Source organism: Rhododendron vialii, chromosome 10a (assembly GCF_030253575.1).
Source record: "Rhododendron vialii isolate Sample 1 chromosome 10a, ASM3025357v1".
Lineage (NCBI taxonomy): Eukaryota > Viridiplantae > Streptophyta > Magnoliopsida > Ericales > Ericaceae > Rhododendron > Rhododendron vialii.
Window position 1 is genome coordinate 26,052,133 of NC_080566.1, and position 14,003 is coordinate 26,066,135.

The 14,003-nt window shown below is 37.8% G+C and overlaps 1 protein-coding gene and 1 long non-coding RNA gene across 2 annotated transcripts; one reads left to right on the forward strand and one right to left on the reverse strand.

Moving 5' to 3' along the window:
- Positions 1-1,155: 1,155 nt before the first annotated feature.
- On the forward strand, positions 1,156-1,862 carry LOC131303593 (uncharacterized). Its single transcript, XM_058330539.1, has 2 exons — positions 1,156-1,519; positions 1,605-1,862. Exons 1-2 carry the CDS (start codon positions 1,208-1,210, stop codon positions 1,689-1,691), a joined length of 399 nt encoding a protein of 132 aa, XP_058186522.1. The 5' UTR covers positions 1,156-1,207; the 3' UTR covers positions 1,692-1,862.
- Positions 1,863-3,628: 1,766 nt separating this feature from the next.
- LOC131303594 (uncharacterized) lies at positions 3,629-9,890 on the reverse strand. Its single transcript, XR_009192098.1, has 4 exons — positions 9,644-9,890; positions 9,416-9,519; positions 4,237-4,437; positions 3,629-4,026 (listed from the first exon to the last, which is right to left on the reverse strand). It is a non-coding gene; the product is annotated as an uncharacterized LOC131303594 (long non-coding RNA).
- Positions 9,891-14,003: the final 4,113 nt, after the last annotated feature.

The following is a 14,003-nucleotide window of genomic DNA, read 5'->3' on the forward strand; positions in this document are numbered from 1 at the left end:
ACTTTCTGGAAGAATCTTGGAAGGATTCATTGTCCTTTATAGACATTTAGTCTCCAAATTTACTTTTGATTCTCTAAATATAAAAGACCAAAGTGTTTTTGGGTCTCCAAAATACTTTTGTTCCCAGGCCCCATGGAACTGGTGTAATGTAAATGATGCATTATTACATTGGTGATTGGTCTATGGGCTCGATTGGATGCGGTATTAGGTTTGGAGGTATTATATAAGAAGGGGGGATTAGATAGTAGGTGGTATTGGTTAATAAGGGATGACCCACATTGATGTGATATTTATGGAGGGGGGATTAAATAGTGATTGGTTTGGATGGAGTATTAGAAAGGGGGGATAAAATAGTACGTGGTTTGGATGTAGGATAAATAGGGGGTATTAGGAAGGGTGGATAATGTAAAAAGCCGTCAAATGACTTTTTTACCCTTGTGCAGTCTCATACTTAATTATGTATTACGTTATATGTATAATTACAAATATAATTAATCTTTCAAACTTTAATCCATAATATATATTTTTACTAAAAAATGTAATAATTTAATAATATTATAAAATAAAAATTCAGTTTTAATTTGATAAAAATCGTTTTTTGCAAATAAAAATTCTGTTTATTTTTTTTTGTTGCAAAAATATATTGTTTGGTAGTTGAAAAAGTGTGCAACAATTTTGTTAGGTGAATTTGCATGTGGCCAACATATTTTTTTTGGTGAAAATGTGCCTAACTAATATAATAAGAATTATATAAAATAAATAAAATATTTACATTTCGTTTTTAAGTGCTTTATTATATTTATGAGAAATATTTTTAAACTTGATGAAATTTTAAAATGTTAAAATACGTACCGATTATTTGGATAAAATAAAATAAGTTTTCTTTAAAATGTTTGAACTAGTTATTTGTTGAAAATGTTGAATAAAAATAGTTAATAATGTTTAAAGTACGAGATTTTTTCTTTTTTTTAAAAATGTGTAATACAACCGAAATTTTATGCATTTTTTAAAAAACCAAAATTTATAAAAATGAATGGGGAGTAGATGGTGGTTGGAAACATGTGGGTGTTAGTTGAATTCATGTGAGTAGTAGGTTCAACAAATTATTTATATCAAAGTTTCTATAAATAGCACTCATTTTCCATATCTCATCTCACATCTCATATTCAATTCCTAATTTCGTAAATTTATTTTCTTCATCATTTCAATGGCACGCCGGGCTTGGAGCGAGGAGGAGGAGGATGCATTGTTAACAAACCTTACGAGCCTTGTAGATCAGGGGGTTTGGCGAACCGACAACGGAGGGTTTCGCCCTTCCTACTTGGGAGTTCTTAAAAATGAGATGCGAGTTTCTTTCCCTCAAGCAGGTATAAACGAAATTCATATTAAAGGAAGGATCAAGAAATGGAAGAGTGATTATCGTATACTAGACGCTATGCTTAGGCGTCCTGGGTTCGGGTGGAATCCAAATGAAAACAAGCTAGTGGTGGCAAATGAAATTTGGAATGAATTTGTCCAAGTAAGTACTTTTCAATGTTTTTTCAATTTTGTATAAAGTATTGGTCTGTAAATTTTGTTAATGTTTTCCTAACTTTTGTATGTAGGATCAACGACATCTGAGACATTTACGGGACAGGCAATTTCCCCATTTTAATCGATGGGCCTATTGCTTTGTTTCCGAGGAGAACTAGAAGTTCGAAGTTTAAGGCGGCCATTGGAAGAATAAATTGAAGTTGTGATAATAAATGTGTTGACGAATAAATTAATGGGCTTCCTAATTTGTTTTATGTATGGATGTGAGAGGGTGTACTTCTGTTGGGGCTCTGTATTGTACTATTGTTTTGAAGTGAAATTTTGAACCACTAAATAATTTATATCTTTCATACGTTAGTTATGAGAACAAAATATCCAAAAAACAATATGCCAACGTGATTGATGAAATAAAACGTACAACTTACGAAATTTTAACAACTTATACAGTGTTCCCAACCTAATTCGTCCAAATTCTTGAAATAAAACTTACAACTTTACTCCGAATTGAACAGATGTGCCAATAAAATACAACTTACGAAACCTAACAAAAAAATTACAACAAAGTATGTTGTTAGACTAGGTTGGTATTGAACTTCCAAAGCACTTGTGGATGTCGAAGCACCGTCATTTGATTGATGTTTGGTTCGGGCCAACTCCATGTCTTGAATTAGCCGGTATCTTTCCTCATGAAATGCTAACAATGCTTCTTCCGCTTCATCTAATGTGTTGTACCTTTTCTTCAAGTTTCCCGCGTATCCATTGACTTGTAGTTCCGCGGTCATCCAACTTGTATATATACCCGGTTTACGGCCAATGAAAACCACCCAAGACTTATCTTTGTCTTGACTTCTCATTGCAAATCTAGTTGGATACAACAATAACGATATTTATTGTGAAACAATATGTAGAGTATGCTTACAAATAAATATGGCTCAGATATATTCGACCGGCACTGTGCACTACTTGGCTACAAATTATGTTGTCGAACGGTGATTGAACTGTTGGCCCTCATAACTTGTCCCGTCAAGATAAGTGACTCACCTCAAATTGTCTCGTTTTATATCATCATGGCCTACATATAAGTTACAAATTGACAACAAAACAGCCTAAAAACAGCATCTGGTATTGAAAAATACATTGTTTGAGTCCACAAACTGCAGGTTTTCATGCACTGTCCAAAAACAACAGTGTCCCAAAAATGTTACTGCAGGAACCACAACTGGAACACAGGCAGCCACATGCTGCAGCAGCAAGAGTTTGGACACAGCAAACAACAACAAAAAACTGTAGAAACAGCCAGCAGTCAAAGGCTCGTTTAGATGCTTCACTATGAATAGGTGGCTCAAAAAAGTTTCGTCATAGCCATATGTTAAAAACCAGCCCACGAAAACAATGCAGAACAGAAACCTGAAAACTGGATTGGCATGCTCAACACTGAAACACAACATCCCACACTCCATAGTGGCCAGCATTACCTATGCCAAAGCATGGCAATACACAGGCCCCACATTCACACACCAGCAGTCTCAAAAACAGCTGACATACCAAAAATAACAGTCTTAAATACCAAAACAGAAACTCAACTGCAGAATACAGTACCCAGACACACCATACAGAAACAGAACTGGAGAACCAGATCCTATGAAGCACGGATACTCCGAAACTAGTCACATACGAGTATCGGATACGCGAAGGATACGAATACGCGCCCGATACGCCCCGATACGTATCGGATAAGGAAAATAAGTATCTTGCATTTAAATTAAATATTTTTTATTTCGGATACGTTTCGGATACGCGATGGATACGTGGGGGATACGGCAGGATACGTTTAGGATATGGCGGGGGTTAAAATGAAATTTTTGAAAGAATCATAGAATGTTCAATGTTCCGTATCGTGTCGTATCCGTATCCCGTATCCGTGCTTCATAGACCAGATCAGAACCTCAACAGAACATTCAACTGCAAAACCATATCAGAACCTCAACAGAACACTCAACTGCAGAACCAGATCACAGCAGCAAAAAACTAGACAGAGGCTCAGAAAATTATCATCATCGCCCATAACACCAATTATATGCCATTCCAACACCACTTATATGCCATTAGAACCTGCACTTACAATGTCCAACACAAAAACAGAACACAAAACTGCAGAACCAGATCACAGTAGCCCAAATTCGTCCGACAGAGGCTCAGAGAATGTTCATCATTGCCCACAACACCACTTATATGCCATTACAACCTGCACTTACAATGTCCAACACAAAAACAGAACACAAAACTGCAGAACCAGATCACAGTAGCCCAAATTTGTCCGACAGAGGCTCAGAGAATGTTCATCATTGCCCACAACACCACTTATATGCCATTACAACTTGCACTTACAATGTCCAACACAAAAACAGAACACAAAATTGCAGAACCAAATCACAGCAGCCCAAATTCGTCCGACAGAGGCTCAGAGAATGTTCATCATTGCCCACAACACCACTTATATGCCATTACAACCTGCACTTACAATGTCCAACACAAAAACAGAACACAAAATTGCAGAACCAAATCACAGCAGCCCAAATTCGTCCGACAGAGGCTCATAGAATGTTCATCATTGCCCATAACACCACTTATATGCCATTACAACCTGAACTTACAATGTCCAACACAAACTGAACAACACACAAAACTGCAGAACAAGAAGACACTTATATTCCAACACACACACTCAAGCATGACATAGTATTATCAAGCACAGTTTAAGATTTGATTGGGCTCAGACAATAGGTAAGAATCATAAGGGTACTCATGGCTGCAACTAACGTTACCCCGCCAAGGTATCTACCTTATTTAAGAATTGAATCGATTCATCATTGCCCTACTAAAAATTTCATCATTGGCCAAAACCTGTCATGCAAACCAACTTCATATTACATTCCCAAATATTAATAGTGCATAGTTCATATTACATTCCCAAACTCGATATGAAATGTACCAAAATTCAAGAGTTAAAGATCATTTCATTGTTCATTGTTCATCACACATTGTTCACTACACATTTACACATGGCCTCCTAATTAAGGGTATGACGGTAAAGTTTTGCCACTTCAAAAAAAGTAGGTAAAGTACCATTCATACTTATAATGGTACTTAAGCCACTTCAAAAAGGCATTCACTCCTTAACCTGCACTATATGGGCCCGTACACCTCACCGGCAAGGATGGCCTCCACAAATGCTTGCCTTTCCTCCGGCTTAGTGCCATAGAAGTCGTCCACCCTCTTTTCCGCTTGCACGATGATTGCACTGAGCTTGAACTTCTCCATCAAAGTGATGTCAAGCTTTGACAACTCATCTTTCACCATCGTGCGTCGAGCGGATAGGTCTTTGTCATAGCCAAAGGAGTTGGCCATCTTCTCCATATAGCTACTGCTTGATTTGAAAAAATTATCCATGCTCGCATGGATGGACAAATCCGCTTCACCCATTCTTGTCCTCTTCCTCCCCTTTGGAACTCCGGCATTGGCCGCCGGCATTGAGCCACGGGGAGTGGACATGGGGAGTGAGGCATGAGCCGTGAGGAGTGAGGCATGAGCCGTGGGAGTTGTGCGAGTTGTGGGAGTTACGGGAGTTGTGGGAGTGTTAGGGAGATGTGGATCATAGTCATCGAATAGACACTCATAGAAGTCATTGGAGTTGTGTGGCTCCACTTCCGGGCGCGCCATTTCCTCATAATCTTCTGCGGCCGCCCCCGTAGCCCTATCTTTGCCAAAAAGGGTTTGCCAATCCTCAAAATACGGGAAAGACTTCCCGTACAAGCCTTTGACCTTTTTCGAATGGGCCTACACAAACATTTGCACTCTTACTACGAATTCTCATGCCTTAATATTCAATTAAAGCATTAGAATTCAACATCGGGAGTTACCTTTTCATACGGGTCCCATACGGATTGTTCCACGTCAATACGCTTGTTCACAGCATCCCACCCGAAACCACTTAGGCTAATAATGTCAACAAGTTTAGCCCATACGGATTTCCAATGCCTCACCTTCGAGTCAATGTGGGGATTTGCCTTAAGGGTGCACCCCGGGAGCACTTTTTGTAACTCCTTCTCCAAGTGGGTGAAGTAACCCGTTTTGAAGCCATTATCGGCCTTCCACTTGTCCCCCTCTTCATTCAGCATGCACTTCATTAGTGCATCCTCCTCATTTTTCCTCCAACTCCTACGTGTTTGCTTTGAAGGCCCTTCCACATCCACTACTTCCACTTCGGGTGTTGCCATTGCTGTAAATGTATTTAAAAGTGTGCAGCAATTGTAAAAGTACGAACTTAAACATTAGGTTATGAAAACCACCGGGAAATACAATAGTACGTTACAAGTTCTAAACAAACAAACGTTACAAACAAGTTCCAAATAGTACAACTACAATGTTTGGCTGAACAAAACGGAAATACAATTAAGGAATGATGCCCTCCACTTGTCCCCCTCCATTGCCTAACCAATGGTTATACATGGCCGCCGTTAGAGCATCCCTCCCCGCGGTCCACTGATTCGAACTCTCAACAGTAGCAATGTGATCATCAACAGGGACATCGTTCACATGTGCTCGTTCCCACGCTGTGTACTCGTGTTCAATTGGATCGTTGGGCATCTCTCTCTTAATTAGATTATGTAGAAGACAACATGCTGACATGATACGACATTGAGTCCTTATCGGGTAATACGAGGGCGATCTCAAGATTGCAAACCGCATCTTGAGAACCCCAAAGCATCTCTCAATGACATTTCTAGCGGCGGAGTGTTTCATGTTGAAGTACTCCTCTTTGGTTGTTGGCAAATGACCTTGCCTCCAAATGTTGATGTGATACCGTTGGCCACGGTATGGTGCTAAGAAACCGTCCCTATTGGTGTAACCGGCATCAACAAGGTAATAATGTCCTGTAACCAATGGAAGACAACACATTGATGGGTGGATAATTTTAATGGAGTCAAAGTAAACATCAACTTAGGATATGGATCATACCACGGGGCACTCTAAGACCGTGGGGTCTTTCCATGGCATTTCCAAGAATTCTAGAGTCAGTGGCCGATCCTTCCCAACCAGCCAATACATAGGCAAATTTAAGGTCCCGGGTACAAACACCTAAGACATTTGTAGCAATCTCACCCTTCCTCGACCTATATCGTGCCCTGTCTGCGGCCGAGGGATTTACTGGCACGTACGTCCCATCCAGTGCCCCAAGACAATTCTAACAAATGTGGACAAGAGTAACGTTAAGTGAATATGGCGAACTAGAGGAAAGCTTTAGAATGGATGAAATAGGAACAATTGAACACGACTATACCTGAAACCAATTCCACCTAGTGTCTTGATAGTTAGCAGGTACAGGTTCGGGCGTCTCTAGGAGCATTCGGTGAAGGCGCAAGACAGCTTGGAGTACAATATTGAAATGCCTACTTATTGTCTCACTAGACCTGTAAAAATGAAATTTTGTACGCCTTTGCTTTGTATGGTGACCGAGGACCCACTAGAATATTGCTACCCTCTCCTCAAGACATACGTTACGTGAGTCCCTTAACCCAACACCTCTAACTAAACAACATAATCTAAAAAAAGTGTGCCTATTCACCCTCAATTGGTCGTGGCAGTCCACGTCATTACCCCTTACAAGCCTATTGATGTTGTTTACGTGCGTCTGGTAAAAGTCCGGATTCGGAGATAACTCCGGACGACGACGGCGAATCGTCGACGTGATGAACAAGTACAAACGAAAAACTCCAATGACAGCATTCATAAAGGTATGTAATGCCATGAATCCCTCCTGCTCTTCTCTTCTCCTTTTTTGTTTCCTATTTAATCTTGGCATCCTAAAAAGCACTTACAAGGTTTAGGGTTTTTAATGAAAACCTATTCTTTGGATCCTAAAAGTAACAATGAATAGACATGACAACAAACAACCAATTCACTACGAAAAAAAAAGGAATAGGTAGACATGAAAAAAAAAAACTGCTTCACCGGTAGACCAACAGTAGGGTACGATTTTTTTTAAACTGTCACCTCCTTATCAATTTAAACAACTTCTAAGTTCTAACCCTTAATGTCAATTTAAACTTAAAGATGTTCAGTGGAGATTCATACAGAAATCATCTATCTCTGTTTATGTATGTCTTGTGTATTAGATTGGCAAACCATAAAACCTAAGTTTCTTTTTTTTTGTACAACGCAAATGAGAACCTTTGAGTTGTTAAGAACCCATTGCAAATAAGTTTTCCAGCAATCATGAAAATACTCATCATTTTCGTACTGCTTCAGAGTTTCCCGATTTGAAAACATCTTTTTCAGTGGTATCACAACAAAGAAATTCCAAACGAATTTCCGAAAATTGCTCCACCAAACCAATTCACAAAAAAAAAAAGAATAAGCAACCAAGCCTTTTCAGTGCTATGCGATATTTTTTATCGAATAATGAGAACCTCTTTTCTACAGTGCATGATTCAACATGGTGCACTTGCATGCTTGTTGAGTTTGTTGACAAATAATCATAAGAAAAGCATCAAGAAAGAAACATGCTGGACAATCTCAAACATTACTCATGGAAACCGGGAACAGATACAGGTAATCTTTTTACTACTTAATTAAAGGCTTGTAACTGTTATTTCAAGCTCCACATTATAATGAATATAATTTTTTGCAAGTGAAATGTTTCGAGTGCAACAGTAGGCTGCATTTATAATCTTGAGGATTCTTTGGTGGCATTGTTCATTTGCTCATATTGTTCTGCCCTCCAGTCAAAAGGTTTTGGTGGATAAGTTATAGGCTTCAACATACGTATGGGTTATTATGTTTATTTGGGATCAAACAGTTAATGGGTTCCACTCAAGTCATTTGAGTATCATGATTTCGTGACAAATTTGTTTTGTTTTTTTTGTTGGATGAATGAGAAATTCATTAAGGAAAACAATCTTACAAGAATGAAGAAGGCATATCATCCAAAAAAGCAAAAACTCAGCTAAGCTGAGGCAAAAATCCTATTGAGGGGATTTGCCAATGGCTTTAAAGCATGGTTTTAAATGGAGTTTGCTCTACTGATAAAAATTGGGAGCACCTGATACATGCATCAAAACAAATCTTATCCAAAACAGTGGGAAAAGGTCGATGAATGCCTTGAAAGCTCTATAATTCCTATCTTGCCATATGTAGTATATCATGGCAGCCCAAGCAAGGTTTCTAACTATGTTGCCAAATCATTTACCACTAAATTCTCCAATGAGACACGAGGTTTCAGCATCCCAATTGTGTTGTAGTGTCCAAACACCACTTAGATGGCAGACCTGCTGCCAAATGTTCCTGAAGGTATTAATTTTCTCTAGGGTCAAAAGAAAATAATTTGTTTCTATGTCTTCTGATGGATCTTAAACTTTCCAGTGTTCCCTGTGCCCTATAGAGTGCTTTACACCCTTTTTTTTAAGGCGTATGGTGCAGAATGGTTGCTAGTTTCAATGTGTATTTATGTGATCTCCGTATGCCCTGATCCAAGGATAAGAATAAGCAACCAAGCCTTACTAATCGTCGTTAAACAGGACACTCCCTACATTCTTGCCATGTCATTCTACCCCAGTCATATATAATGCATGTGCGTACGGCTGCAAACAAACGGTACGAACCGGAGATTGGTAATACTTTTTAGCACAACCACAAACCCACATACCAAATGGAACAAATACACTGCCGAAAAAAAATTAACAAAAAATAGAACAGAACATTCAACCAAATCGACCAAAGCACCCAAATGAATCGAACTCTAATCGACCAACACACAAATCAAACATAAACAGTACAAAATCGAGCCCTAAACACTCCAAAATCGAACAAGGAAGAAATATACCTCAGTGAATCGAACTCAAATCAACCAGCACCCAAATCACCACAAACCTCTTCTTCTCTTTCGAACAAAAACACTATCGAGAAGAGTTGCGACAGAAATGGTACCTGGGAGTCGAAACCCACAAAACTCACAAACCAAATCAAACAAAACACTGCAGAAATGATAAATCAACACAACTCGTACAGGAAAATCAACAGAAACAGGAAAAAGTCGAAGAACAAGAATTACCTGATGAATCGAACTTCAAATCCACCAAAGCACCCAAATCGCCACACTTCTCTTTCGAACAAGACCGAGAGAAGACTGCGAACAGAAAATGGAGCTTGGAGAGTGGAAAAGGGGGATTACGAGGGGTAAGATCGTCCGAGATTAGGGGGGATTCGACAACACTACCTCAAACCCTAGCCATCTCTAATCCCCCCTCAGCCTGTATTAGGAGGGGTTGTGGAGTCGGGCGTTTGAGGAATCCCCCCAGTAGAAAGCCTTCCCAAACCACGCAATAAAGTATGGCCCATGTATTAAAAGGGTGTATTTTACAATACACCTTCACAGCGTGGCTTCCAAACGAGCCCTATGAGTCTTAATTAAGGGCTGCAGTCTAGCTTGTACGTAGTTTTCTCCAACTCCACCGGGACCACATTTTTTAAAATGTCCTATTCGTAAATGTTTTTTTCTTGTTGCAATTCCTAATTAATTTCATTTTATGAAAGATAGAAAGTGTGAGGGAGACGACAAATTCAAAAGCCTACTTTGTATTAAAAAAAAAAAAAAGATTGATACACACCAATAACTTTAAAGTAGAAATGGAAACGTTTAAAAATATAAAGACAAAATTGAAACTAATCTATAACTATAGGGACTGAAATAGAGAAGCCATGAAAATATAGAAACAACCACCAAAAAGCTGGACTTGTGACTCTGTGCAATTTCGAATCAGCATCACTTTGATCCTAATTACAACCAGATCATCATGTTAATCAATGAGATCAACGAGTTGGACTTGTGACTTTTGGTTAGAGGGAAGCGAATGGTTGTGCACATACTAGCTGGGTTGGGTCTTTAGTTAGATCGAAAAGAACAAATGTTTGATCAAGTTCAATGGAGGTGCTGGATGTTCTGAGCAATGACTGCAACGGTCTCGGAGCTTATCGAGCTATTGTATCAAAGGTTTTTTTTCTTAGGGCCTTGGCCCTCTTGTGTAACAAAAAAATAAAAAATATATAGAATGATTAACTGCCGTGCCCAGACAGGTCCCATAGACACATTAACTGGAAGCAACAAGTAGAATTTTGGATTTTTTTTTGAAAGACAAGTGGATTAGTTGGAAAAATCATACAAAACCCAAAAAAGCTTTTTCTAGGCAATGCTTTTGTTAAAACAAATGGATGGAAGACAAAAGTAACACTCCAAGAAGTCAAGGCTGATGCTGGCCGGCCCCTTCCGGCCAGCTGTTAAACAAAATTAATTAAATTATGTGATTTTTCTGCAGCCAGTTTCTCATCCTTAAAACAAGCCAAATTAAACAATTAACCATATTTCCTTGAGGGTCTTTGCCCGATCTGTAGCTGTAAATAAAGACTACAAAGGTGCATGCTGACTTGCTTGTGTTTTAGCAACAAGGGTGGGTTTGTCCACTTATGGACAAGACATTTTGCCCATTTTCATGGTTGATCTACTATCTACCACTGCACTCTCTTCTTAGACGTATTTGCACTTTGCCAGGCAGGACTTGTAATCATTGTTAGAACTATTGTTTAAATTTATCATTTTAGCACGACAATTATTTGAGATTATAAGATTATCAAAATTTTACACATAAAATACGTTCGTGAGTACAAAAGAATAGAGAATAAGAAAGATTGATCTAGCACGTGAGAATGAGAGTCGTGCTAAAAGCTTTGTCTTAAGGCTAATATTCTTCTATGTGGCTTGTGAGGAATGACTTCATCTTCAACAATGCAACAAGGTAGCTAGGTTAGTGAGGTAGGGAATCTGATCAAAACAAGGGTGCTATGTGGATGGAAGAAAAGTTCGAAATCAAGGTGTACTATGTGGAGAATTTTAAAAGCTTTCTAGATGGAATTCGTAAATTGAAACTCTAGGCTAGATTTGAGTTGTTGTAACATTCAATTTTTTGTTGGATGCTTTTTTTTTTTTTTTTTGTGTTTTTGTGTTTTCGTGTTTTTGTGGGTGAACAAGTATAAGCTCATCTTTGTTTTTCTCCCTCGATGTACCCCTTTCGAGTTTTATCAAATTGTTTTGATTTGCCGAGCAAGAAAAAGTATACTAGTCTCAAGATTTAACACAAGCAATCACAATCATTAATTCCTCATCCAATGTTTACAACCACAGAATGATTAAGAGAGCTAGTTGATAAGCGCAAAATATTGACATGTAGAAATACCTGTATCGCATATTGGTAGTTCTTAATCGTGCTTAATTGGACTAATTATTGTCTTTTTGATCATTTTATTTTGAATTATTAATTTGTAGGAAAAAGGTTATAATAGCTTATAGTTCGGCCATTAGATTCGAAAAGCGAAGCTCGTAATGAAATTATTCCCAGTGGTTGGTCCATCTATTATATATTTGGCCTAAGCAATTGCATCAAAGCTAAATCCGCTTAAGAAGGAAATTGGCGTGCACGTGATCGACATTGCCGAAGTGAGGAAGAGTAATTAGAAGCTAATTAGGCAAACTATATACTACTAGTGCTTGTCATGCCTACTGCACTACGCATTCCGGTTGGAATTGTCCGTGTCTAAGACTTTTGCTAGCTAGTGGCTCAAACACTAAATCAATTCATTAGTGTGTTGTATGTAATTCTCTTCTTAGTGGCACGAAAGAGAATTACTCATGCTTATGGCACTCCCCAACTAAACTTTTAAGCTAGCTACAAAGAACTATCAATTTCCGTATAGGGTTTTGGAATTGGAAGATCGATGGCATTTGTGCAATTACTACAAATAATGTGGACACTTACATTATATTTGCAAAGTTTCTTTGCACAATTACTACAAAGAATGTGGGCACTTACATTACATTTGCAAAGTTCCTTGTCAACCTTTGGATCAAATGAATTTCAGTCATTCTTTCAACTTGTGCTTGTGTGGCCCCTACACCCTTGTGTTTTATTAGGTAGATGTACGTACTTGAGTCCAATATATTAATACAACGAAGGGAACTCATAAGGAATGGAATCACTGAATAAGGAGAGTTTTGGTTAGGAAAAGAATCTTTTACTTGGAAGGCAAATACTACTCGGCAGTCGGTATATATATGTATCTATAAAAATAGGAACAGGGGGTTCTTAAGGAAAAACACAGGGAGCTAGGCCACGGCTCGGAACAGAGAAGGAGAAAGAGCAAAAGAATAATTTTTGAGGTTCTATTTTTATCTATGTTATTAATTAGGCTAAACTTCTAAACTGGAGTTGAGGATGAAACCTCATGAATTTTGTTATCGATTGGTTAGATGTAGTTGATTTTTCCTGCGTGTTTTCATAGTTTATTGTTCTGATCGATTTCATTAATTAATTTGGTTGAAACTCGGATATAGATTCAATCGGAATGTGTTTTTTTCCATGATTTGATATCACCCTATTAATTGACTTGTTTGGTTTATTAAAGATAATATTTAAGTACGAGATATCTACTGCGATTTGTTTTATGCAGATACAGTTGATGATTTTGACTTAATTAAACTTGCGAAGCAGAGGAGGAACATATTTTTGTTATAAATAAAAAAAAGGCTTAACGATACATTATCCACGGTGGTTAAGACTATCTTCTAAATCATTGTGCAGAAATAAAGGAAAAATCGTTGCGTAAGATTCATTGATAAATATTTATGGGTGTGGATTCCAAAACCTTAATTGTTTTTCTCAACCGTAATCTCCACTACTTTGCTGTGATAGTTTAGTTAATTTTTTTATCATTGTTTATTAAATTTTTAGTCTATAAATCAATCACAACTTTTATTAACTAGATTAGGGTTTAATCAGTTTCAGTTTATTTTGTTTTCCTATAAAAACTCACAAGTCTCTGTGGGTTCGACCTCACACTTGCATGCATATGCTTCGATACGATTCATGTGCTTGCGAGTACATTAAAATTTCACAACACTAGTCACGATCCGAGTCGCCCAATATGTATAAAATAGAGACTTAAAACCCTGTTACGAAATTCCATTATCCCTCTAACATGTAGTATATCTCTAAAACATGTGTTTGGCTCTTTTTATTTTTTAGACTCTCCCCCTTTGGAGAATACCACTGTGTATCGGTACATAATTAGAATTAAATATCATTAACCATAATGATCAAAATAAATTCTCTTTATTTTGTGTAACCTTCAATGATTTAATACGTATATAATTTTGTAACGCGTAATATGATTGTAGAGACCCTTATTTTTTTTTCTTTAATAACAACAATTCCTATGTTTAGTAAATGTTAAATTATGGATTTAATGTGAAAGGTGTGGTGCTTATTTGATGTGGGGTTAATGTGGTGACATTGTTAGTAGAAGGGGTACTTGTGTAATTTATTTGTATAGTGGTATATACACGGGAGTGCATGTATAACACA

What these genes read in the sequence shown, in the direction of transcription:
- LOC131303593 (XM_058330539.1), top strand. Translation starts at nt 1,208, where the DNA reads ATGGCACGCCGGGCTTGGAGCGAGGAGGAGGAGGATGCATTGTTAACA. An exon ending in TTTGGAATGAATTTGTCCAA is followed by an intron (nt 1,520 to 1,604) that starts GTAAGTACTTTT and finishes TTTTGTATGTAG; the next exon opens with GATCAACGACATCTGAGACA.